This window comes from Gasterosteus aculeatus, chromosome 15 (assembly GCF_964276395.1).
Source record: "Gasterosteus aculeatus chromosome 15, fGasAcu3.hap1.1, whole genome shotgun sequence".
Classification (NCBI taxonomy): domain Eukaryota; kingdom Metazoa; phylum Chordata; class Actinopteri; order Perciformes; family Gasterosteidae; genus Gasterosteus; species Gasterosteus aculeatus.
Window position 1 is genome coordinate 9,158,927 of NC_135703.1, and position 23,178 is coordinate 9,182,104.

A 23,178-nucleotide genomic window follows, 5' to 3' on the forward strand; every position below is an offset into this window, starting at 1 on the left:
CAGTGGACTTGCCTTCATGCAGGTTGGGAGAATTGTTTGCAGTTTTTATGCACTTTTGACATTTTTACTATTTAGAGTATATGGCTTGCTTGTATATGCTGTTAGAGTTGAAGGTATGTGAAAATATCTGGACAAAAATCATTCCTGTCTGGAACATAATTTCCATTCAAATGCCTCCGGCAGCCACAAAGCTACAGCGCATTAGAAAACATACCTAACCTGTTCTCGGTGGACACAGAGCTTTCCTCGTGAGAAAGGCGTAGCAGCAGCAGCGCAGTAGGTTCTCTAATCCCTCAGTGCGCCTGTGCAGTCTCCCTTTATCTTTGTCCGTTTGTGGACTGGTGAGTTGTTTGTTTGGTTACACTCTCACACTAAATTTGCTTTGTCATTCTGATTTCTTAATCTACGCGACATCTCAGTGCATAAAATGTGTGCGTGTGCACAGGCAGGGATATTAAAAGTGCATTACACACAATGATGTCCAAAGGAAAATTTATTGATAAACGTAAACGTGAGTACATTGAGCTGTGCAAAAGCAGTAAAGAAACATGAGCACCTTGTCCTTTGTATAATTGGACAAGTTTATTAAATTGTGACAGACTCAGGGAAACTATTGGAAAATCACCATAGTTTCATGTCAGTTACAGTTCAAGTAAAACATTTGTGTAGACAAAGACCTTTATCCATTTGTTTTCATTTTGTGATTTTTTTTTTTTTAAACCAAAGATAACTGCTATGCTTTTGTGACAAAGTGGACAGGGAACAGGCAAAAAATCCGTAAACATTTAAACTAAACTTGATATAACTGCAAACTAATCCAAACCACAGCAGAAAGTATGAACATATTCAGTGGTCTTGACTTGTTGTTATACTACGCATGTCAAGGGATAGACGTTTAACAAACCACACATATCTTTTAATGTTAGGTATTTGAACTACCAACTCATTATGGTGAAATCGTGATTCTATCTTTCAGATGTGAAGTTTGGTTTGTTCTGATAGATCTGGACGGAATCAATCCGTGAATCTGTAGAGCTCCGGCTGATCGGTCTTTGCGTGGTCAACAACTTGGTTCTCGAAGAAGCTGTCTGAGTAGTTGAGCATCTGCTCCACCGCCGTCAACAGCAGTATGTTAACATCCTCGTCCAGCTCCAGCTCCTCGCTGTAGCTCTTTACCAGCAGCACACAGGACAAGGGGATGCCAAAAGACTCGCTCATCTCCCGGGCCTGAAAGACGGGAAACAGACATGAGTTAAATTGTAAATTTCGCCGCAAAAACAAGACACTGACTTCCTGAGCATCTTAACGGGATGACCGTTACCTTCCTCTGGAGGTAAACACTGCGATAAACATTCTTCAAGTCTCCTGCCACCAGCGGACAGGCCTCGTCTACTTTAGTCATCAGCAGAATCTGAGGAATTCCTACAAGAGAGCAGAAGAAACGGTAGTAGAAAGTACCAAAAGATATTCATTTTTTATTTTGTGCTGTATGGTGTTAGTTGGTGTCACAAATGAGACTTGCCTATAATAACCTTTCCAACATTTGTAAATAAATGGTGGCACCATAATAAGAATATTAATACTGTACTGCTAACCCATGGCGTTTGCCTTTTTCCGGATGGTAGCAAATTTGTCCAGCATTTTTTGGGAGAGGAGGGAGATCTTGCAGGTGTCAACCACATAGACCAAACAGTGAATAACATCATTCAGTGTCACTTGCTGCTTGAAGCCACGAGAGTCCACCTGGAGCGGAGTTAAGGGATTCAGCTGTGGAGTAAATAAAGCAGAAGCATGATCCTTTGTTATTAATCGACCAGCAAAGCCCTCTACATTTCTACCAGTAGATCAGATCAGAGGAGGGTATTTAGGTGGATAGTTGAGACCTGGTAGCGATCCTTTATGTGACCTCTGAGGATGTTGAGCAAGTCCTCAATGTTCACACCAGTGTCAGCATTTTCCTCCAGTCCCATTGTGTCACACAGGATCAGAGGAACAGCTTCACCACGTTTCCCTGCCTTGATGGTGTAGGTGCGAAACTGCAGGAGCGACATTATTGTAATTTAATTTGTGATCAGGCTGAAGCAAAAACAATGGACACAGTTCCCCCTCCGCATATCTGCACCATATCACAAAGAATAGAAGTTGTGCCGGCACCTGAGTGGTCACACTCCTCCCCGCTGTACCAGCGATGGCCTGGCACGTCATGTTGCCTCGAAAAACTGAGTTGATTGAGTTGAAGAAGGTCGACTTGCCGGCGCCGATGGGCCCCACCAACAACACTCGGGCCTGTTGGACGGTTTTAATGTCAGGCTCGTAGCTCAGAATGGCCTTCATCAACTGCTCCTTTCTCCTGGAGGGAATACAAACGAAAACATGTCAGCCTCCATACATGTTAGCTGGTGATGTCCCTGTACTTACACACCTTGGAGTACAGTTCTACATCAATGCAGCAAAGTGAAGAGTTAACCCACTTTGAAAACAAGTTTTTAATTCATTTTGGCGAAGGTTGCCAAAGGTTTCTACATACTCCGCAGTCCATCGAATGTTCCTCCAGGGTTTGGCCAGGAGATCTCCCAAGCCTGCATGGAAGTACACATTAGTTCATTGTAAAATGGCAGAATTGTTTGATACAGTTCACTTTGATAAAAGGACGCCCATCTTGGTGAATGTATTGTATGTATTACATTAATCAACATACATTAAAAAGTAATTTAGTCAAATTTCTTTTTAAAGAATGTATGGATTAAAACCCATCCTTATCCCCACACACCTTCAACTCGATACACTTCAAACTCATTCAGGGTCAGGTCCTCTCCATGCATCTCTGCAGCCTTAAAGGTGAAGCTTTTCCCCGGGTTGGACTGGATCTTAGCACCGTCAGCATCCAGGAACACCAAGGCATCATAATTTGGACCAGCGGCGCCGTCTGTGAAAGCGCACTGCCCGGTGATACCCGCCACCTTCAGCGGTTTGTTTCCTCCTGAGCTGATGCTGTAGAGGAAGGCCCCTCCATCGTGGACTTCCTGTCCACTCTGGCTGTAGTCCTGAGAGGTGTAGGCTCCAAAGACAAACCCGGCGTCATTGTAGGCAACGATGACAGTGGGCCCCTGCCTGTCACAGCGGTTGTGAAAAGCCAAAGCAGCGAACCCGTGGACACTGGCTTTGTAGAGCAGGTGTAGTCGGACATGACCCAGGAGAGAGAGCAGCTTCTTCTGCTGATCTTCAGACAGGCTCGAGGTAACGGCAGTCATGACAGCGGGTAGACTGTCAAAACACACCAGGTGCAATATTTAGATATGAGGGTGGAGTTTTCTAATATACCATCCATCCATCCATCCATCCATTGTCAAACCGCTTATCCTGCACACAGGGTTGCGGGGGGGGCTGGAGTCCATCCCAGCCAACTTCGGGCGAAAGACAGGGTCTATCTGTCTATCGATTCATTGCAGGGCTACACAGAGACACACAACCATTCACATATCTACACATCTACGGGCAATTTAATGTCCCCAATTAACCTGATCCCCAGAGCATGTCTTTGGACTGTGGGAGGAAGCCGGAGAACCCGGAGAGAAGCCACGCAGACACGGGGAGAACATGCAGACTCCACACAGAAAGGCCACTGGGCGGAATCGAACCCAGGACCTTCTTGCTGTGAGGCAACAGTGCTAACCACCACGCCACCGTGCCACCCCTAATAAACCGTACTATTCCTAAAAAAAAGCCAAAAGGAAATATGTCCAAAATCACATGAAATCACATAGAAAATGGTTTTCAACAAGAGAAATGGGTTTCAAGTGTGATGTCTTACTATCAGTGATCAAAATACCAGTACAACAATGTGAAAATATCCCATTTTAAGTAAAGAATTTAACATTAAAAATGACTTGAATGCAGAGGTATTATCAGCTGAATGTATCGGTGTGCATTTAACAAACTTAATGAATATAAACATAGTACACCACAATGTGTCTACATATTTATTAGGTCCTAGTATATAGACTTTATACTCCTTTTATTTTTATTTTTGTTTATCACTATTATAAATGTATTTACCTACTTACTTATTACTGCTCTTGTTGTTTTTATGTATCTTGTGTGCACGGGTCACTTTGCTATCTTATCTTAACGCTTGACTGTGACATTTAAGATGGCGATCCGCGTGTGATATAATAACATGAGTTTTACTTGTGTTTCCTACCGGTTGTCTAAATAAAACCAAACCAATGATAACAGTCGATGCCTCAAACTCACCTGCAGTAAATATCCCAAAGGTATTTTGATTAAATGCAGCAAGTCGCTTCAGTTCAGTTTATTTTCTCCGTCGAGCGTAAAATAAAAGTGAAAGTGCAAAACGGTTATTAAAAAAAGGAAAAGATCCCTATGACTGTAGTCTGCAGTACACCAAGCAGACACTGGAATTTTGGTGCACGTATATGCTGACATTTATGGTATTAAACATGTAACCGGAACATGAGCTTTACTTTGTGTTTCCTACCGGTTGTCTACTTCAGAGATGCTTTATTAGCATCTAAAATTATTTAGATTGCGCTTAAAATAATCGAATGGTTAGTTGCATTTTGACCGCGAAGACTTTGAGGAAACTAAAAAAAGAAAACAGGTTATTTGTCCTGGTTAAAACGATTATTACAAAATGGAAAATGCATCAAAGAAAACGCCAAACGGATGAAATGAAACCAAACCAATGATAACAGTCGATGCCTCAAACTCACCTGCAGTAAATATCCCAAAGGTATTTGATTAAATGCAGCAAGTCGCTTAAGTGCAGTTTATTTTCTGCGTCGAGAGTAAAATAAAAGTGAAAGTGCAATACGGTTATTAAAAAAAGGAAAAGGTCCCTATGACTGTAGACTGCAGTACACCAAACTGGAATTTTGGTGCACGAATATGCTGATTATGGCAATAATAGGACTTTTACTTGTAAATTTGTTTAGTAAAATGTTTCATATTCAGTATTATAGAAGTTGGAGAGGTCTTTGGTCTTTGCCTGGACGTATTGAGAAAAGTATTTTTATTGCAGTTCAAACGTTGATAAATTATCTTTTTGAACTTGTAAAAATAGGACTTTTACTTTGGAGAAATCTCCATTTGTACAGTAAAAGTATTCTTTTTTTTTTACAAGAGTAGTCACAATGTTCCTGATGACACATACTTCAGTCATTGTCCATAATCTTTGATTAAATTGCTTTTATTCCGGTTACTTGTTTAATACCGTAAAGATCAGCATATACGTGCACTAGAATTCAAGTATCTGCTGAGTTGACCGCAGTGATTGTAAAGCCCTTTGCGGGTTTCCGTTCCTGTTGAGCATAAAAAAGGAAACTGGTAAAATAAGAGTGAAAGATGGAAAGAGTAAGTCTCCCTCAAGGATAATTCTATATTCTAAATTTCATCATGACTAAATATTTTGATTAATGTGGCTCCTCAACAATAATAATAATTAATAATACTGAGTTATGGGAATAATAATAATGGGGGAGATTGAATTTGATGGTCGCCCGTATATATCAGAACTAGAATATTCTAAAAGGATGACGTATTGTATGTGAGGGAATGGGATGATTGGTTAGTAGGATCCTTTAGATAAAAAAACTAAACAACCTACAAGTTAAAGGGCGGACAAGGAGGCCGAGAGGGGGGAACCAGCTGGTCAATTACTATGAGTGATGCTGTAAATGATTCTGTACAGTCCATAATAAGGAAAACTTCAAAAGGGATAAAGGGCAGGTTAACTTGAGCTGCAACACATTTCAAATTTTCATAATCTCCACAAGGCCGTATAACTTCAACAACTCAACAGACACCTTTTAATGGTTATGCACATTCTTTATTCATACATTGGTGCCGGCCCCACCACACACATATTTTGACATTGATACGGTGTTTATTACTTAGACAATTGCAAAGTAAAAGGTTTTAAATGTCCATCCCATCGCCTCGCTCTCCCACAGTGCTTTGCTCTATGTCTTCATGAATATCATGAATGAAACCACATAAGTACATAAAGTATTTTATACATGCGGGACACATACACATTTTCCCATTGCTACCTTGGGGATCAAGTAATTGTCATGATTACAGTTCTACTTCATTTCCCATTGCTAAAAATCATTTAATCTGACAACCTTTTGCTGAAGGGTATAATAAAAAGAAAATAAATATGGATTTACAAAATAAAACAAATACCAAGTATTGTACAAGCTAAGATAACAATTCAATTTCGATCTGTATAATTCTAAAATGTATTTTAGATAATTTAGAGGTTCAGAAACAATACTGCATTTTTTTAAGTGGGATTGATTCATATTGTAGAAACTCTGTATGCTACATTTGCATGAACAATTTACATTTACCGGAATATGAAACCATCCAGATTAGGACAAAAATTAATTTGTAATAATCTAGTACTAATTTCAGGGAAAAGCAGTTATATAGTTCCAGAATAATTCCCTTTTATATGTGTTAAACTCTATGCTGGAATAATAAACAACTATTGACAAATTAAGTAATTTCAGTTTCTCAATAAGGATCACTTAGTTCAACATATGAATTCCCTCTAATTTATTCAGAGCACTGCATGGAAAGCTGCTATTTAACTCACATAAAATGTTATGGCGCGAAAATATTGCTCCAACAATCGTCATCATAACAACAATCTGTACATGTGATCACTTTTATTTTCTACCTTTTGTTTCACAAAAGCATTTGCTGTCAGATTCCTGATTAACATGATTTTGAGCTCCTGTAATGGATTGCAATTACAGTGACATTCTAAAGAGGTGGTTGCTGTAATGCTATTAAACTAATTCCCTTACTCTGATCCCTTTCGACAGATTTGTTTTTGATCACCCCCATTCAATATCCTTAGATTATCACTCAACATCCGATACGTTGCATTTCTTCAGTTTGCTCTGCTGAGATTACGAGGTCAACAGTGAAGCCACTGAGGCACAATAATTTTTGAATGAGCACAGCTCATCTCGTGTCTGCTTACAGTGCTCACAACAAACACCTGACGACACAATGTGAGATCTTCAGGTACAACATAAAACTCTATTTTTACGATACCTACATCGTCTGTGCAAATGTAGACAAATACAGTTTTATAAATTAAAGCAACGCGATGCGGACAATGTTTTCCTAAATAAAAGTGTGCACACTGTCATTTGTAAGTATCGGGATAAGTGACGTCAACGGGTAAATGTGACATTAAAAGCAGCAAAATGGGCATTGGAACGCAGCAAACTACTAAAACCTTTCAGTCCTGAATGCATTAATAAGACAAGCTTACACAAAGTGATTTTAACCCCATGTTTGCTATCTGTATTGATTCATCTTTAAATTACAGCTGTCATCTGGATCCACATGTTTGCAAGCCGACATGCTTTAAAAAAATCATGCAATAATCCCCCATGAAGGGCCTTTTGGTGCAAGAGAGCCCACAAATACGTTATTTACCAGGAAGGGAATCGGTGAGAATCCCATGTTAGTTTTGTTTGTGCAGAAAGTGGCCAAATATTCTCTGTAGTTCCCCATGACATCTACTTCTTTCTCTCTTTTGCTCTCTATGCAGTCGTCTATCCTTCAGATCACCTTCACGGTCCTCCGCTGCATCCTTAGGTCTTCAAAACTCTATCTTGCATGCTGGGAAGGTCTCGTCTTGCATCGCAACAGTGCTGTTGGATCCGAGCACGGTGATGCCCAGCTCCTTTTGTCTGTCCAGGGTCTGTTGGTACCACTCCTGCATTGGTACCGATTCAAAGGTAGGAATCAATGTCACCTGGGAATAGATGAACAAAATTTAGTATATTTATCTGCAGTGTTGCTTACATTTGACTCCCATCACTTTACGTTTGTCAGTAGCCGTGCTACAGTCTGCAAGTAATTCACTTGCACACATTAAAAGAAAGGTTCACCATCTGCAGGGAATCATAAATTGGGTCCGGTTTACAGGCTCCAGTTTCCAACAAATATTCTGATGAAATAATTCACTGCATCAATAGAGTGCTCCGGGTCCTAAAAGAGGAATTTGTAGTTTTGCATGTGTCAAATAATTACTGCATTCACAACATTCACAATTTAAAGATATCTCAGCAATCTCATGCTTCTACTGCCCAAAGCTCATAACCATAGTTAATGGTTAGACAGTAGCCGGATAAAATATATCAGTCAATGGCTTCAGTTAAATTATAAGCATTGCTACACTGTCAGAGGGGGATCTAACGGTCTCGTTCTGTCCATCCCAACTACTTCCTGAAACCGTTGCCATTCTCCTTCCATCCACTAGATGTCCTCAGACTTTTTCTTCCATCCCAGTCATCTTACTCGCCCACATCTACCCCCCCCCCCCCCCCCCAATGTATTTTGAATTTTAATATTACATTCTCAACACAAATGCTGTATGCTCCTTGCTTACCTCTTTGCTATATCTCCATGCTTTCACTGGTTATCCCGTTTTTAACGTCACATTGCAATGACTTGTGGGTAATTCCCTTGGACAAAGGGCTCAAAATGTCTGCTAGAGAGCCCTCAAACACTCGACGGTGTGACAGTGAGACAGCCCTAAAGTTATTAGCCCGATCACGCCTCAGAATCCGTGAGTCCGTGAGTCCGTAAGGGCGAGACGGGATGAGGCCAAAGTCCTCTCACAGTCACCTGAGCTTCCCCGACCTTCTGTCTCTCTCTCATTACCTCTACAGATATTTAACCGGCCGTTGTTCAATCCCTGCCAGTTAGTCAAAATTGCCATGTTGCATTTTAGTATTTGGAACTAGACACTGGAACATTGCTTTGTTGTTTTATCTTTATCTTATCATTTTGATTAGAAATTCTTTTGTTGGCTGTCAAAGGATCATGGGAGCTGTAGTCAACAAGCAGAGCTTAAGTTTGCTTTGGAAGGGTATTATGCCATATGAGTAAACCACAACATCAAGTAATACATGTGTCAATGTACAAGAATCTAGTTGTGTGCATGTTTCTACCTGCATAGTGTCAGGCCACGACATCTTAGCATCCAGTAGTGCGTCCAGTGTATTCCTCATTAGCTCCTCCTTCTCTTGACTGTCGCCACTGATGATGTAACAGGAGGAACGAACGCATCTGAAGAAGTCCACACTGACTGTTGGAGAAGAGGCTCCAAAGGGAATATAGGCCAGGTCCACGTACACACTGACCTCACCATCGCATGTAGACTTGGCGTCTGTGACAGGGGAGTGAGGAGAAACTGCTGATTGGCTGCACCAATGCAAACTATTGGACATGTGTAGGTCTGCAAAGTACGAGGGGGAAAGGAAAATGTATTGAAGAAATTCAATAGGATTTAATAGGATTTATGTTTTAAACCTCATTTTACCTTATTTTATTACTTACAAGTGCTGTCTTGTTGTCTATTGTTACACTGTCTACTGTCACGCACCAAACGCCAAGACAAATTCCTTGTATGTTTGACATATTTTGGCAATAAATGTTTCCTGATTCCTGATACCTGTATTGGGAGAGGATTTTGCTGGTGCTGAGCGGGTGCTGGAAGAAGGCGTAAAGGTTGAAAACACATTCCCCTTTTGGACTCCACTTGTCCTGATTTTCCCTGAGCCAGATCTTTGGGAAGGCTCGACAACCTGGCAACAGAAAATCAAAATGTTTTTGTTGGTTTCACTTCAGCCATGATAATGAAAAAGAGCAAAGTTTATAATCATAATAGCATTAAAATGTAACTAAATACAAATGTGATTCCTTATGGCAGGAAGACACAAAGGTTGATTAAAGCTACAATAATAAACATTAATATTAATCTATATGCTAGAGTTGTTGCAATATTGCTCCCAGTTTTGTTAATGATACAATCCCAAAAGATGAGTTGGGTATTGGTTAGTACAATAGTCTTTGCACTGACATACCAAATATCAACTTATTTACTTTATCGAGAAGCAGGAACAGAAATTTGGACATATTTTACACTGGAAAAAAGAGACTTTCAACCGTATTCAACAGACCTGTATTAGACCGATACTGGCTGTTTATTGAAGGTTCTGGTGTCTTAATGTGTTAAAAATCTCCTAAATACACACATGAACTCATGCACCTTATTACATAGACGTTTCTTCTATATAACAGAGACAAACTCACAGCTGGAGCTTTTCCCCGCATTCCAGTGGCTTTTGCTTTCTTCCTGTGGGCGTCGGATTCAGACTGAGGAACGGGCATGGATGTGCCCGGATGTGGGGGCAGGGGCGGGCTGTCCCTCAGAGGGGCTGGAAGAGGGTCCGGGGGCAGACCCTGACTGGAGCGGAGATTATGCGGAGAATTAGATGGCTCGCTGCTGGAATCATTGTCATCTGAGTCCAGGCATCCATCTGCTGTGGTGGACGGGCAGTCCTCCGTGCACACGGGGGCACAGGACTCACTAGGAGATGAATCCTTGGGGTTGTTGTTGCCGTGATGATGCGGAGCGAAGGCTCCTCTGGGGGGCTCGCTAGCGCCAAGGCTGGAGTCAGGCTGTTTGAGATGCTTGAACTCGCAGGGGGAAACCAAACACAGATCCACTTCGTGAGTTGACGCATCAAAATGAAGTGAGTTTGGAGCCGGAGGCCGTCCCATCTCTGAACCTGGTGCTAAAGGTCGGGGAGGCTTCTTTGTCGGTAATGACATGCCAGCAAAATGGCCCCCATTCGAATGGGAGTTATGAACACTGTCGTCCCCATCCTTCTGACTCAAAGTGGTTGGTCCATGCTCCAAGGACATGGATAGTGACTCGTCTACTTCTGTGGACTGAGGTGAGCTCACCTCCGCCGGCATGGAGTGTGTAGTGGTGGTGGTGTTAGTGAAGGAGGGAGAGGGGTCAGAAGGTCCTTCTTTAAATGAACCCAAAGAAAGGAAGCTTAGTTGCCTCTCTTTTGGGAGTGTTTGACTTTCTGGATTGCTTTTGGGCTGCCCCTCATTTTGCTTGGATGCTCCGTCTGGCTGGTTGATATCAAATGACTCCAAGTTACTCATCTGAGCCTGTAACTTGCTGAGAGTGGCCCTATTGCACCACACATCATCTGGGGAAAGACAGTAAGGAGTGTGGCCCGCACTGTTGGGCCGTGAATCAGGGGAGGCGGGCTCTACGGTCTGCTCGTCAGGGCTGACACGACCCTGGTTCTCTGGAGAGGAGCGGGAGGGAGGGCTGTTTCTCAAAGCCCCGTCCAAGAGAGTGTATTCGGTGGGGGTTAAGTCAAGCGGGACTGTGCACTCGCTCTTTGGTGCCTTGTTCAGGGGAGCGGGGAATCCCACAACCTTTGCTGGTTTGGCAGCACTCGCACTATGCACTTTCTGCAGGTCTACATCAGCTTTCTCTCCTGACCAAGTCTTGCCTTGCGACCCATTATCACCACTCCTTCCTCCCATTATCCCTGCAGCCTCTTCAGCTGCGATACTCTTCTCTTTGCTCACACCTCCAAAGCTCTTTTCATTTCCTGACTCGCAGCTTTTTTTCTTTGTCTTATCTGCTGTTTCCACCTGTGCCTCACCTATTTCCGTTTCCTCCCGGAGCCTGAGAAAATCCTTTGTCATATCCTCAGGGGTAGACAGCTTGGAGCCACAGGGGTTCTCTTCAGACTCGTTCTCTGGTTTGTGGTTATGCTCCTCTGTATCAAGCCCCCCGGGATCTGGGATTTCCAAACGACTCCCAGTGTCAGGTTTTGCCGCAGTGTTTCCATTTACTTTTTTGCCGTTATTTACATCCTTTCCCGATAGTTTTCCTGGCTTCTTCACACCTGTTTTGGAGTCATTTTTTGCTTCCTTTTTGAGCTTAGTTTTATTCTCATTCTTTGGTTTGAAAGGGAGAACATCCTTTTCACCCTGATGGTTTCTCTTAGCACCATTCTCCTGTTTAATCCCGGGCTTCTCTTCCTTTTTCCCATCCTTCCTTCCTCCTTTCTTTGAGGTATTGTTCTCTGACAATGCTCCTTTTGGCTTTCCGCCTTTGTTTTTGATTCTGGTTTTATCAGCATCTCTTGAAGTGACTCCATTTAATACTTTTCCTTTTTCCCTAACCGGTACCTCCTTTCCCTCTTCTTTAACTCCTGACTCTTTCCCATGTTTGTTTGTTGAATCCTTCCCCTGTGATTTGCCAGCCCCCTGGTTCTCTGTCCTCTTGGTCTTTCCGTCCTCGCCCAGTCTCTCCATGTCCCCGGTGGTCACTGAGGGTTTCTGGAGGAAAGCCAGCCCCTTAAGCTTCTCGAGCCCCAGCAACAGCTTTTCCTGTGGGGTAACGCCCGGAAACAGCACCCTGACCACCTTCTCCTGGGGACATGCTGGGTGCCACACCAGCAGCGCAGAAACTGAAGCCAGGGTGGTGAGAGGGAGGGTTTGGGATTTTGTTGCTGAGGATACTGCGTCAGGCCAGTTATGCATGAGTGTCTGGTACTCCTGGCTGTTTATTCCAGGGCTGAGGATGTATAAATCCAGCTGTCCCACTCCCATCTTCTGGAACAGGGTTAGCGGTTCAATGGGAACCCCTTGCGGGCGAAACAATGGCTGTGGTCTGATGTCTAATTTCTTCAACAACTGCAAGGTTAGGGCTGCCTGGTGTGTGCTCTTCTGTACGTTGTCCACACCTGACATGGGAAGAATACAGCTTAACATGATAACAATTGCTGAGATTTACAATAACTTCAGTAGGTTTTAATGCATTACTCACAAGGCTGTAGATCCACCTGTAGCCCACTGGGGGCATTAAAGAAGACTACTCCCAGCTCTGGGGAGATAAGCCTCTTAGATGTGTCATCTGTTCAGATAGAAGAGTATTAGGACAAAGAGATTGAAGGCGAATTGGAACGGGAAATGAGTGAAGGACATTTAGAAAATTGAGAGGATAATGGCATCTCTCAACTCTAATTCAAAAAGAAAATTGCCAAAATGATTCTCATGTAACACCCCATGAATCAGATTTCTTCAGACTTCTTCACAAATCAAATTTATAAAAGAGATACTTCCATTGAGCTTTTCTCATATGCGTATACCCAAAATGGGCATCATCTTTACATAGACTGTACATTTTCTGAAAGACATGTAAATGTCTGATTCAATAAAAAAGAAAAAGAAACAGCTATAGATGACTACACAGAAACCCCATCGCAAAACCTCTCTTTAGAGAGGTATTCCTCTGTTTTCTATTTTTCCCCTTTTTAAAGTGTTTAACAAGGGTCTAAAATACGGGTTAATATGTTCCCAAAAGACAAGGCGAATTTGTGTTTTTTGGATTCACGATAGAATGGACTTGACTTCTTACCTTTGATATCAGAGCTGAGCTCCAACTCGGCCACCTTCCTCTCCAGGAAGACGTTGACCCCAGGGAGGTTTTCTGTCCCAATGTGCGTCATCAAAACTGCATCAACTCGGTCGAGGTGTCGGACCAGCTTCCAAAAACAGGCCTGAGAGTCCGAGCCGCCATCCACCAGCACCGTGAACCCGTTGACGGCAAAAAAGGCACAGTCGCCGCGGCCAGCAGGGAACACGTAGCAGCAGGGGCGGGACAGCTTCAGAAAGCCCACGGTGATGGGCGGAGGCAAGAGGTCAAAGGGAGATGGAGGGGAAAGAGTACCAGAGATGAGGGAGGTGAATTCCCCCAGAGCCTCCATGGCAGGCAGCACCTCTGGGGGATTGATGTGCAGCTCGAAAGAAGCCTGCAGAGCCTGGTTCCCAAGGAGAGTCTTCCTCCACTGGCTGGTGCTGGGACAGCTGAGGGTCAAACTGAGTTTGGAGGAGGAGGGAGAGCTCTCTCGATCTACAAACTAAGATCAGAGCATTTTCTTTAGATACCAGCCGGGCAAATGTTAATTAACGTCAAATTAAAATTGAATTCATTCATTAAAATTAATAAATACGATATCAGTTGATACTTAGATACTGAGATTTGTCAACGTAAATTAACAAAACATATTGTTTGTGACACTTTTTCTCTTTTTTACTCATATTTTTTTTTGCAATGATAAAAACAATACTTGCATCTTTAATATCTGTATTTGTAGCTGTATGTTGAAGATTATATTATGCACCTGAAAAGCAGCAGAAGTGAGTCAGATGCTCGTACCTGCTGTGCCAGTATTTGGTTCAGTTTCTGGGGTGAGAAAAGTCCTCTGTGAAACAGCAGGTCTCCACTTTCCTCTGAACTCTGGCCAGCCAAGATTAACAGCTTATGGGCCGATTCCCTGGACAGCAGAGTGAATACCTGGCCAGGCCAAACAGATGTTAAGATTTAAAAATAAAAACGTACAGTGTCCCTTCATTCCGCATAATCAAATGAAGAAGAGAAGCTTCAGAAAGATACAAGGAAAGCGAAAACAGTTTAATGAGCATAAAACGTGTAACTGTTTAAATCATGTATTTATCCCATTTGAGTCATCCAGGACATGCCCCTCACCTCTGAATGAACCTGTTCCTGGGATGGACTGATCAGGACCTGGGTGTCCAACACTCTGTTACTGTGGCGCAGACACTTCTGCCCTGAAGGAGATGACAACAGATAAAGTCAGATCTGTGCAGGGGGGCAAATAAGAGGGGGACCTCGAAGTCAATTATAAAAGTGCACTGGGATAACCGGGAGGGTGATTGACTCCTTCAACAGAAAAAGTGGAGAGACGAAGACTGGAAAAGCTGAGTCAGAGGGACTGTACGAAGATGAGACGGCAATTTAGGTCAATCTGCGGTGAATATCCAGTCTGAGGAAAACTGGATCAACCTTTGAGGACACAGAGGCTGACACAGCCAACTGGAAATGAGTACCAAATTCATGGTAAATCATAATAATAAAGGGCTGTCCTTCCTTACTGGCTCACCAGTTTGTGATGCAGTGGCATATATGCAATGTCAAACCTCTTTTTGTTCCAAGACAATGTGGAAAAATAAAAGAATTGTTTTTTCTTGATGAGACTTCATTGTCTGACTTACAACTGCGTTATAGTTGTTACAGCCATTAACCGGTTAGCTTAGCACAAAGACAGGAAATATTGGGAAATAGTCCGGTTTTTGTGCAAACATAACTAAATCTGCCCAGCAGTCTTTTAAATATCATTAGTTAACAAGGTGGTTATATGTAATTTAATATGTCGTAGAGTTGTTATGCTATCCGCTTGCTCCAGCTACATATTTACCTTAAAATTGTTGATCTTTTCCTAACCCTCTAACAAAATGCCTACTCCCTTTATTTTTACAAAACCCCCAAATAACATAAGGCTCAGGCATTGTTAAAAGATCGTTGTCCCGTGCTAATATCTAACAAATATGCAACCTTTCTGGCTGCTATTCGTCCTCCCTAGATGGAGACATGTCTGTTCCTGTCTGTGTTCATCACCTCACGGCTCAGCTGTAACAAAACTGTCTGACTCTGTCTGCCTTTTTATAATCAGTTTCTGTGGTTGCTCTGCATACTAAACGGCTGCATACAGAGAGCGAGGTGGCACAGCTTGGTTACATTCTCTATTGTGTTTTGTCCAACAGTCCCACCCATGTTTAACAATCACTCAACTGCGCCTCCACTTTCCTTCCTTCCTTCTTTCCTCGTTGACCCCAGACCAACCGAGCTGGCGAGTTACCATGGGGACGGGGCTTCCTTAGCAATAGAGGGTTAAGTTAACTTCCTGTTGCTCACCTGCACCCTTGAAAGATGCCGTGTGTTGGGAAAGAAACTCTTGGAGATAGAGGTTCAGGTTACAGGATTTTAAGTCAATGTCCCATGACTGAATACCTGCAGACATAAAATATGCACAGTCATAATTTGTTCACAAAAAAAGTCCAAAACAACGAAACAGAGGGAGTCCAAATATTCATAGAAGTGAGGAAGCAGTATGTTTTCTGGTACTCAAACACCAGTGCAAATTCCTCAGAGGCATTTGTGTGGGTAGTGGATAAGAGATATTTTGAAGCAATGTCATAAACAGTACATTTAAAAATATTAAAATGATTAAATATCTCAAATTATATATTTTTTGAAGCAAATCATGGAAGAGAGTATTGACGGTCTTGGTGGAGATCAGGTGTATCCATTTTTCAAGATTTAAACATATTGTTATTTATTTTCCCGGTGTTGGGGTTAAAACTGTTTATACTAACTGTTTGCTACAATTTAGCAAAACTGTGCCAGTAAATTAATAAGGTAGAATAATATGATTGTATCAATATATACTGAAAAGTCACAGCTTTGTAAAATGATTCATCAAGTGGACATTGAGAGATAATAACCGATTTTGGTTTTAATAATAAATACACAATATAAGCACAACTTGAAAAATGCCTGAAGTCACATTGCTAAAAACACGGCTTATCTTCTTAGATCGTGAACAACTGACATTTGGGACTATGCAATGTTTACAGGCCTAAATAAGATATCAACATGTGTCCATCCATCTCGATTTGAATGCAGTGCATCATTAATATTCCCCCACAGCCGTTCGCTTCCACAGTAAAACGCACTCTGTCGATCCTCTCCACGGCTACATTAGCACACAAAGGTTACGGCTCATCTTTTACAAGTGCCAATTCGCATTGCATCATTCCCCCTAAAGCTTCTCCATATACGCAACGACATAACGTTACAGAGGCGAAAAGACGAACCCCCCCTCGCTGCTCTGCTGTTGATTCTAATGCGCCCGGAGGGATGAGGTGATGCTGATGGTGGACTGTTGCCAGATGACGCATCCTCGATCAGTGGGGTGAATCAAATCACACAAGCACTGCAACGGGCTCGGTGTAGCATCGTTGAGGAGGAATCATTCCACGACGGTTTGCAGGCATCTGAATATTTGATCCGAGTGTAGAGGAGGAGGGGGGGCAAAACGGCAACAGCTGCATAAGGCGTTGACACTAACGTACCTCGTTCGATCTCCCTGTTGATGGGCGCCGTCTGTGTGAGGGGAGCGCTCCGTCCTGTGATAATGAGCAAGGAGAATTTATGGGGGCTGAAGTCGGGGTTTGCGGTCGCAACGCGCTTCGACTCCTCCCGGACCTCCCTCTCCGGCAGCCGGCTGGACGCCATGTTGGAAACTTGCACAATCTGATGTCATTTAAGAAGCCTGACATCGGCTTTTTATTAGAGACAGAGGTGACAGCTGGTGCGCAGGATTGCAGCCGTGTGTTGAGGGACGTGTAGAGCTTGAAGTATAGGTGGCACGTGGAAAAAACAAACCAATTTATTATTTTTTATTTTGTGTTTTTTCGTTTTGTAATTATAATCAAAAGAAATTTCCCAACAAGGGATTTGTGGGGAATAACAATCATCCAGCTTTGACCTTAGGTTGTGCTTATTTCTGCGTCCCTCCTTCACCGTCAAATAAACACAGACATGGATGGATTTAATTTAATTTATTGACCTGCTTATCTTACAAATGTGGTTAGAAACCGTTGCTTGGGTAGCTCTCATTTCTCCCACCCTAACAGGAACAATAAACTACATTCAAAATATTTCACAAGATGTGAGAATCCCGCACAAATAATTTCCAAGATGGAAGAGACAGTTAAATACAGTATATGCAGAATAATCAAAACATATTATAACATTTTAAATGTATAAAATCAAAAGATCTTTTATTAATTATATATGATTAATTTTAATCACCAACAGTACAACAGCAGATTTGGTCAAGCAAAACTCCTAAACTCTACCCATATATTTCCCTTTACAAACATTTGAGAACATAAAAGTTACAGGAAGTACCCCGGGGACAGCTGCACAGCGTGCCAATGCGCGCACCTTTACGCACGGCGCACGGCTCTCCGGCGTCACACTGGAACGATAAAGGTTAAATAAATTCATAAGAAATGGGAAAATGGGTTGTTCACTAATGTATTTCAATGGTCGGGTCAAGTCAGAAATGTGTGGATTTACATTAAACAAAACAATTATAAACAGGACAAATCGTTTAACATAAGAAATCACAAAATGATTCTATATTTATATATTTGTAGATGTTTGTAGAGGTTACGAATTCACATTTTTAACATAAATAGCGAGTTTCTATTTATTTGTCAATAAACTATCCAGGCTGTTTCATATATATATAATATAAACTTACCGAAGGCAGCCAGCCAAGCTTTTTCTCCAAGGGCATCTCTTTGCTCCTCAGTTTCTCCAAAACCTCTTGCAACGCGTCAATCTGCCAAGAAATGCCCCAACGTAAAGAATATTCATGAAGTCAATTATACTATTAAAACGTATGCTGACCCATTTACTATCCAATCTCCACGTAAAGTTTCTCACCAGCTCTTTCTCCTGTTGGGTTTTCAGGGGGAAATCCAACGAGCGCGTCTCCAGTGAGGACTCTTCTGCGTGGACGAGCCAGAGGGAGGCGCAGCAGCAGGTGGCCGCCAGGAGGAGAGCTCGAGTGCTGACCATGGTGGCGACACAAAAAGTGCAGCAGTCTTCTTTTGCGAGTGGAGAGAAGTGGGATGTCTGCGTTTGCTGAGTGGAGGGTCGGAAGGCTGGAGAGTTTGGGTGTCTTCTGTTCAGGAGCCCCTCTTTATAGGTCCTTTACGGCTGCTGTTGACATCAGCCACCCAAATATTCATGGAAGGTTTTGACACTGGTGACACTGCTGAGCACCTTTTGTATCTTGGAGGAAGGAACCTGACAGGATGAAATCAGTGAAGGTTGAGAGGTGGATTTACATTTCATAAAACATATTTGATCATGTAATTTATTTGCTGAATGGGAATAAACCCATGTTCCAATCTTATTTCTGTTTTACAACTTAACATATCGCCTGCAAAGTAAGCCTTTAGTTAAATACACATCTGAAAACTTTCATTGAAAAACTTGTAAATCTGGATATAATCAACATAGTAAATAATGCAAGACAATTTTAAAAAAGAAATATATTCTTGACTACCTTTTTTGGAAGGTGACCAAAAGATTGCTGCCGATCTGTTATCAGGATTCAATTTCCCAGCAATAACCTTTAAACCTTTCAGCAATTTGTGGCAAGGCAAGCTTGTTTATGCGCCAATCTTGTGAGAGACCTCATGTCAATGACAATTCCTCCACCTTATTGATCCCAATCTCTTACTCACTCATATTGAGCAATCTGTCTCTTGAAAAAGACAAGGGTCTGGGTGAAAATAGGGTAGGGGGTCAATATCTAAAACCTTTCAGGTTTTAGATATTTCAGGTTTTAGATATTTCAACTCATGGAGACTCTTTCAGGTTGAATAAAAACAATTGAAATGTATATGTAAAGATTTGGGTTTAGGGTATTTGTGTTTAGGCACATAAATTCAATTACGGTTGGATTCAAATTATTTATTTTAATACATGCCAATGAAACATATGCATTGGGATCTCATTATAGGAGTTTATCATAGCCGTGGGTCCACACTCTTGCTCCCTTTCTGACAGGTACAACAAAAAGGAAACCAAAAAATTAGGTGTTAACTGACTGAGGAAAAAAAAAAAGAGTATGTATAATATCTTCATATTAAGCGTGGGTTCAATTAATTGTCAAAAAACAGATACATAATGAAACCAAATGTGTGAAATGGAGCTTTGTATGGATTTACCGGTAAGTGGTAACATTTGATGTGAAATGCACTTATTTGAAATGTTTATGTATGTGTGTGGAGGTAATGTTATTGTCCATTTTCTCTCATTTTACTTAAGACGATTCTTAATAGCACGTTTCGTAGATGCTCACTCCTGCCGCTGGGGGGCAGCAGCGCACTGAAGTGCAGCTCCGCAGGATCACGGTCAGGCGACCGGAAGTGAACAGTGGAGCGGCTACGAGCAGCTAACTCTGTCTCTCTACTAACATTAACAAGTTGCCTCTATCAGATCGCTCCTACGTTTTGTTCTCCGCGTTGGGTTTGGAGCAAAAGCAACAATGTCTGAAAGAAAAGTATTGAATGTAAGTATGTGAACACTGGGCCTCGCTCGCAACGCTAAAAACACTCAACGTTAAATAAAAAAGCACGCAGGCTAACGTTGGTTTAGGAGCTAAGGTGTAACTGGTGTTAACAACTTTGTAACCATAGTGCCTTTTTAGGTCTGTTTCAACTGTTTCCCAATGTTAACTGTTAGTTTTATTACGCGTTCCGGTTATTTAGTACTGAAAATAATGTGTTTCTCTTTCTCCCACAGAAATACTACCCCCCGGATTTTGATCCAGCCAAAATCCCAAAACTCAAACTCCCTAAAGATCGCCAATATGTAGTCAGATTGATGGCGCCGTTCAACATGAGGTTTGTTGTGTTCGTGCTCCACACTCGTATTGTGACACAGGCTTAAGGAGGATCAGTTGTGTAAATGCTTGGTAACTCAATTAAATTGAATGATAGTTGAGTGGAGAGTGTTGGAAAGCAAGGTGAGCTGGCAGAGGAAGCCAATAAATTAAGTATTTGAAATCCAAGTTTACAACAATATATTTGCAGATATTGCTTATATACAAGCATACAATTATTCCTTTATTGTGGCCACACTGCAGCAAGACTATTAAAGGAGTCATTTGGTCATTTTGCATAGTCCTCATGACTTTTCTCACAAAAGGCCTCACTGAAGACCTTTTAAATCCAAACCTGTTAATGGTGTCTCTGTATTTTTAAGTTAACCGAGAATGTAAGAATCCCATTGAGTTCTCTTGGTAGATGGGTAGCGTTGCTTGCTGCTAATCACATGACAGATTTGTCATGTGTGCTTGCTTGTTTTCTGTTAAGGCGAAAAAACTATTTCTCATAGTTTGGTTGCATTTCAAGGGAACCTTTTTGCTACCTTCATAGTGACCAACACCTTCTAGCCTCTGTAAATGAGCAATGTGACACTGTTTATCATCAATGGCGCTCTGGTTGTTTGCAGGTGTAAAACATGTGGAGAATACATCTACAAGGGGAAGAAGTTCAACGCACGCAAAGAGACCGTTATGAATGAGCTGTACATGGGACTTCCCATCTTCCGTTTCTACATCAAATGTACCAGATGCCTTGCTGAGATTACATTTAAGGTGAGAGTATTTCATTCACTGATTGTAGCTGTGGATTTGAATGAAACAATAGAAACAAGTACTTGCCAATATACGCAATATGTATAACTGTGTCTGTGCTATTTTGAGAAATAGACATTTCCTGCACTATGCATTGATACATTTCTCACACTCTCTTATGACATGTTGCAACTATAGACTGACCCAGAGAACACAGACTATGCAATGGAGCACGGTGCAACAAGAAACTTCCAAGCAGAGAAACTGGTTGAGGAGGCGGAGAAGAGAGTCCAACAGGAGAGAGAAGAGGAGGAACTGAACAACCCCATGAAGGTCAGTGTTCAAAGATAATCTACTGTTATTATTTTCAATTTCCAACTAAAATGAAGAGTTGATGATTTCTCATTCCCCTAAAAGGTGTTGGAGAACCGTACAAAGGATTCAAAGATGGAGATGGAGGTGCTGGAAAACCTGCAGGAGTTGAAGGAGTTGAACCAGAGACAGGCTCAGGTGGACTTTGAGGGAATGATCGACCGGTACAGGGATCTGGAGAAAAGAGAAAAGGAGAGGGAGAAAGAAGAGGACGAACGGGAGACAAAGTGAGTGATGGAGGTTGATCTAGATGTATACATTATAACGATTAGTTTATAATTGGTAATTAAAGAATGGTACATCAAGTGTACAAATATGAATGTGTGTGTTTCACAGAGAGATGTTGGATCGTGTCCTTGTGAAAAGACTCAGAGACTCTGACTCTGATTCAGAGAAAGAAGAGGAGAGCTGCAGCTCGCAGTCAAAGGAACTCGGCACAGACAAACCAACTGATATCCTCACCACAGTCAAACCCACAGAGGCACAGGTACGTACGTACGTACGTGTGACCATTCACATCCAACTATGTTTGTCCCCTACACATTTTCAAGTATCCGTCAAGGTTTCCAGATTTAAAGTTAAAAGCCTCAAGATGTCAGTCCTGTAGCCTGTAATTTTTTGTCTGAGAGCTCAATATGTCCTCTTGTTGCTTCTTCTGGTTCCTACAATATTCATAGCAGTAATATGGCCAAACGTTTCTATTGCAACATAGGTCAAGTTTTTTAATAAAATTAAATAGTATTTTTACCCATAAGGTAAACACATTCTAAATTATTCTATACCCTTGTGTGAATAAGTTAATTTGGGTTATTATGTGCTTTGTTATTAATTTAAAGTAATGCTGGATTGCATGTATACAGTGTTTACTCTAATAATCTAAAAATCTATCAGAACCTTAAAGAAACCATCCTGGCAGACAGTTGTAGATTATCCTGCTGTTTCCACAGGGAACCTCTGCTGGAGGAGTGAAGAAGGCCAAGGTGGAGAGCTGGGAGAGGAGTGTGGGGACGCTGGGCAGTAAAGGGGCACTGGGCTCCCTGGTCGTACGGAAGAAACCCGCAGCGTCTGTCAACAAACCCGTACCCGTGACAGCCGCTGCTGCTCCCACTTCACAAACCGGTAACACGGCAGAATATCTTATACCAAACTCTTTTTCTAGATTTTCTCTTCTAAAATCTTAGCTATTAGTTAGTTAATTGATTTGATCTATTTCCTTCCTAACTTTCCTAACAATTTTTTGTACATTTTCAGGTTTCTGTTTTCTTTGCTGCTTGTTTGCTTCATCCATCAAACGTTTGAAAAGAATTTGGATTGAACAACTAGTGTGTCACTTGTTTTTCAGATTCAAAGGCATCTACGACTGACTCCAACAACGCCTCCAAGCCTGTTACCACACAAAATGGGTCATCTTCTCTCAGCCTGCTGGGGGCGTATTCAGACAGTGACAGCGAATGAATAAAAGATGCTATGGGTGTTTTTTTTATTTGAATGACGGGACACACAATTGTATAAATGATGCGTGACGAAATACAATGCTATTGAATATTTTGCAATTTCTGTATAGAACTCAATCATCTGTAAACCAGTTTGTGGGTCTGTCCTATAAATAATATTTCTCTAAAGAAGTGACTGATGAAAAGTAAATGTGTTGCTGGGCACTGATGTTAGTCTGGAATTTTAGTCTTGTGTAAGTCATTTTTTCCCTATTACAATTGGGTGTATGTTATAATGTTTATTAAAATCAGTTTAACTTCAACCTGTTATCCTTAACCTGCTTTGATATCTTTCAACGCCTCTCTTTTGACATCTTAATTATTACCCTGACATCAGAATATGACTTTATTTA

General features: G+C 41.7%; 4 protein-coding genes across 7 annotated transcripts; 1 reads left to right on the forward strand and 3 right to left on the reverse strand.

Annotated features, from left to right (window-relative positions):
* Window positions 1–475: 475 nt before the first annotated feature.
* LOC120833362 (interferon-induced protein 44-like) lies at window positions 476–4,824 on the reverse strand. Of its 2 annotated transcripts, none has more exons than XM_040200411.2 (8): window positions 4,734–4,824; window positions 2,771–3,264; window positions 2,528–2,579; window positions 2,155–2,350; window positions 1,884–2,036; window positions 1,596–1,767; window positions 1,322–1,422; window positions 476–1,227 (listed from the first exon to the last, which is right to left on the reverse strand). In XM_040200411.2, exons 2-8 carry the CDS (start codon window positions 3,249–3,251, stop codon window positions 1,015–1,017), a joined length of 1,368 nt encoding a protein of 455 aa, XP_040056345.2. In that variant the 5' UTR covers window positions 3,252–3,264; window positions 4,734–4,824; the 3' UTR covers window positions 476–1,014. The 2 variants fall into 2 exon arrangements, with proteins under 2 accessions (XP_040056345.2, XP_040056344.2); XM_040200410.2 differs by lacking the exon at window positions 4,734–4,824 and adding an exon at window positions 4,255–4,432.
* A 1,002-nt stretch (window positions 4,825–5,826) lies between these two features.
* Window positions 5,827–17,106, reverse strand: LOC120833363 (microtubule-associated protein 1S). 3 transcript variants are annotated; one of them, XM_078090035.1, is made up of 10 exons: window positions 16,870–17,106; window positions 15,650–15,745; window positions 14,423–14,505; window positions 14,093–14,230; window positions 13,292–13,793; window positions 12,701–12,787; window positions 10,147–12,617; window positions 9,506–9,638; window positions 9,003–9,289; window positions 5,827–7,801 (listed from the first exon to the last, which is right to left on the reverse strand). In XM_078090035.1, exons 1-10 carry the CDS (start codon window positions 17,030–17,032, stop codon window positions 7,646–7,648), a joined length of 4,116 nt encoding a protein of 1,371 aa, XP_077946161.1. In that variant the 5' UTR covers window positions 17,033–17,106; the 3' UTR covers window positions 5,827–7,645. The 3 variants fall into 3 exon arrangements, with proteins under 3 accessions (XP_077946161.1, XP_040056346.2, XP_077946162.1); XM_040200412.2 differs by having other exon boundaries at window positions 9,003–9,220; window positions 16,870–17,104; XM_078090036.1 differs by lacking the exon at window positions 16,870–17,106 and adding an exon at window positions 16,612–16,723.
* A 237-nt stretch (window positions 17,107–17,343) lies between these two features.
* Window positions 17,344–18,518, reverse strand: LOC120833367 (cocaine- and amphetamine-regulated transcript protein). The gene is made up of 3 exons (XM_040200421.2): window positions 18,254–18,518; window positions 18,069–18,149; window positions 17,344–17,780 (listed from the first exon to the last, which is right to left on the reverse strand). The coding sequence occupies exons 1-3, from the start codon at window positions 18,386–18,388 to the stop codon at window positions 17,673–17,675; spliced, it is 324 nt and encodes a 107-aa protein (XP_040056355.1). The 5' UTR covers window positions 18,389–18,518; the 3' UTR covers window positions 17,344–17,672.
* Window positions 18,519–19,700: 1,182 nt separating this feature from the next.
* On the forward strand, window positions 19,701–23,088 carry yju2 (YJU2 splicing factor homolog). The gene is made up of 8 exons (XM_040200418.2): window positions 19,701–19,892; window positions 20,126–20,226; window positions 20,837–20,981; window positions 21,159–21,293; window positions 21,378–21,559; window positions 21,669–21,819; window positions 22,280–22,451; window positions 22,675–23,088. Exons 1-8 carry the CDS (start codon window positions 19,869–19,871, stop codon window positions 22,785–22,787), a joined length of 1,023 nt encoding a protein of 340 aa, XP_040056352.1. The 5' UTR covers window positions 19,701–19,868; the 3' UTR covers window positions 22,788–23,088.
* The last annotated feature ends 90 nt before the right edge of the window (window positions 23,089–23,178 follow it).

What these genes read in the sequence shown, in the direction of transcription:
- yju2 (XM_040200418.2), top strand. Translation starts at nt 19,869, where the DNA reads ATGTCTGAAAGAAAAGTATTGAAT. An exon ending in CTGAAAGAAAAGTATTGAAT is followed by an intron (nt 19,893 to 20,125) that starts GTAAGTATGTGA and finishes TTTCTCCCACAG; the next exon opens with AAATACTACCCCCCGGATTT. An exon ending in TCAAACCCACAGAGGCACAG is followed by an intron (nt 21,820 to 22,279) that starts GTACGTACGTAC and finishes CTGTTTCCACAG; the next exon opens with GGAACCTCTGCTGGAGGAGT.
- LOC120833363 (XM_078090035.1), bottom strand. Translation starts at nt 17,032, where the DNA reads ATGGCGTCCAGCCGGCTGCCGGAGAGGGAGGTCCGGGAGGAGTCGAAG. An exon ending in CAACAGGGAGATCGAACGAG is followed by an intron (nt 15,746 to 16,869) that starts GTACGTTAGTGT and finishes TTATGTCTGCAG; the next exon opens with GTATTCAGTCATGGGACATT. An exon ending in CGTGGCCTGACACTATGCAG is followed by an intron (nt 7,802 to 9,002) that starts GTAGAAACATGC and finishes ATCTATTCCCAG; the next exon opens with GTGACATTGATTCCTACCTT.
- LOC120833362 (XM_040200411.2), bottom strand. Translation starts at nt 3,251, where the DNA reads ATGACTGCCGTTACCTCGAGCCTGTCTGAAGATCAGCAGAAGAAGCTG. An exon ending in AACATTCGATGGACTGCGGA is followed by an intron (nt 2,351 to 2,527) that starts GTATGTAGAAAC and finishes TATTCCCTCCAG; the next exon opens with GAGAAAGGAGCAGTTGATGA. An exon ending in ACATAAAGGATCGCTACCAG is followed by an intron (nt 1,768 to 1,883) that starts GTCTCAACTATC and finishes TTTACTCCACAG; the next exon opens with CTGAATCCCTTAACTCCGCT.
- LOC120833367 (XM_040200421.2), bottom strand. Translation starts at nt 18,388, where the DNA reads ATGGTCAGCACTCGAGCTCTCCTCCTGGCGGCCACCTGCTGCTGCGCC. An exon ending in CCCAACAGGAGAAAGAGCTG is followed by an intron (nt 18,150 to 18,253) that starts GTGAGAAACTTT and finishes ATTTCTTGGCAG; the next exon opens with ATTGACGCGTTGCAAGAGGT. An exon ending in AGCTTGGCTGGCTGCCTTCG is followed by an intron (nt 17,781 to 18,068) that starts GTAAGTTTATAT and finishes TTATCGTTCCAG; the next exon opens with TGTGACGCCGGAGAGCCGTG.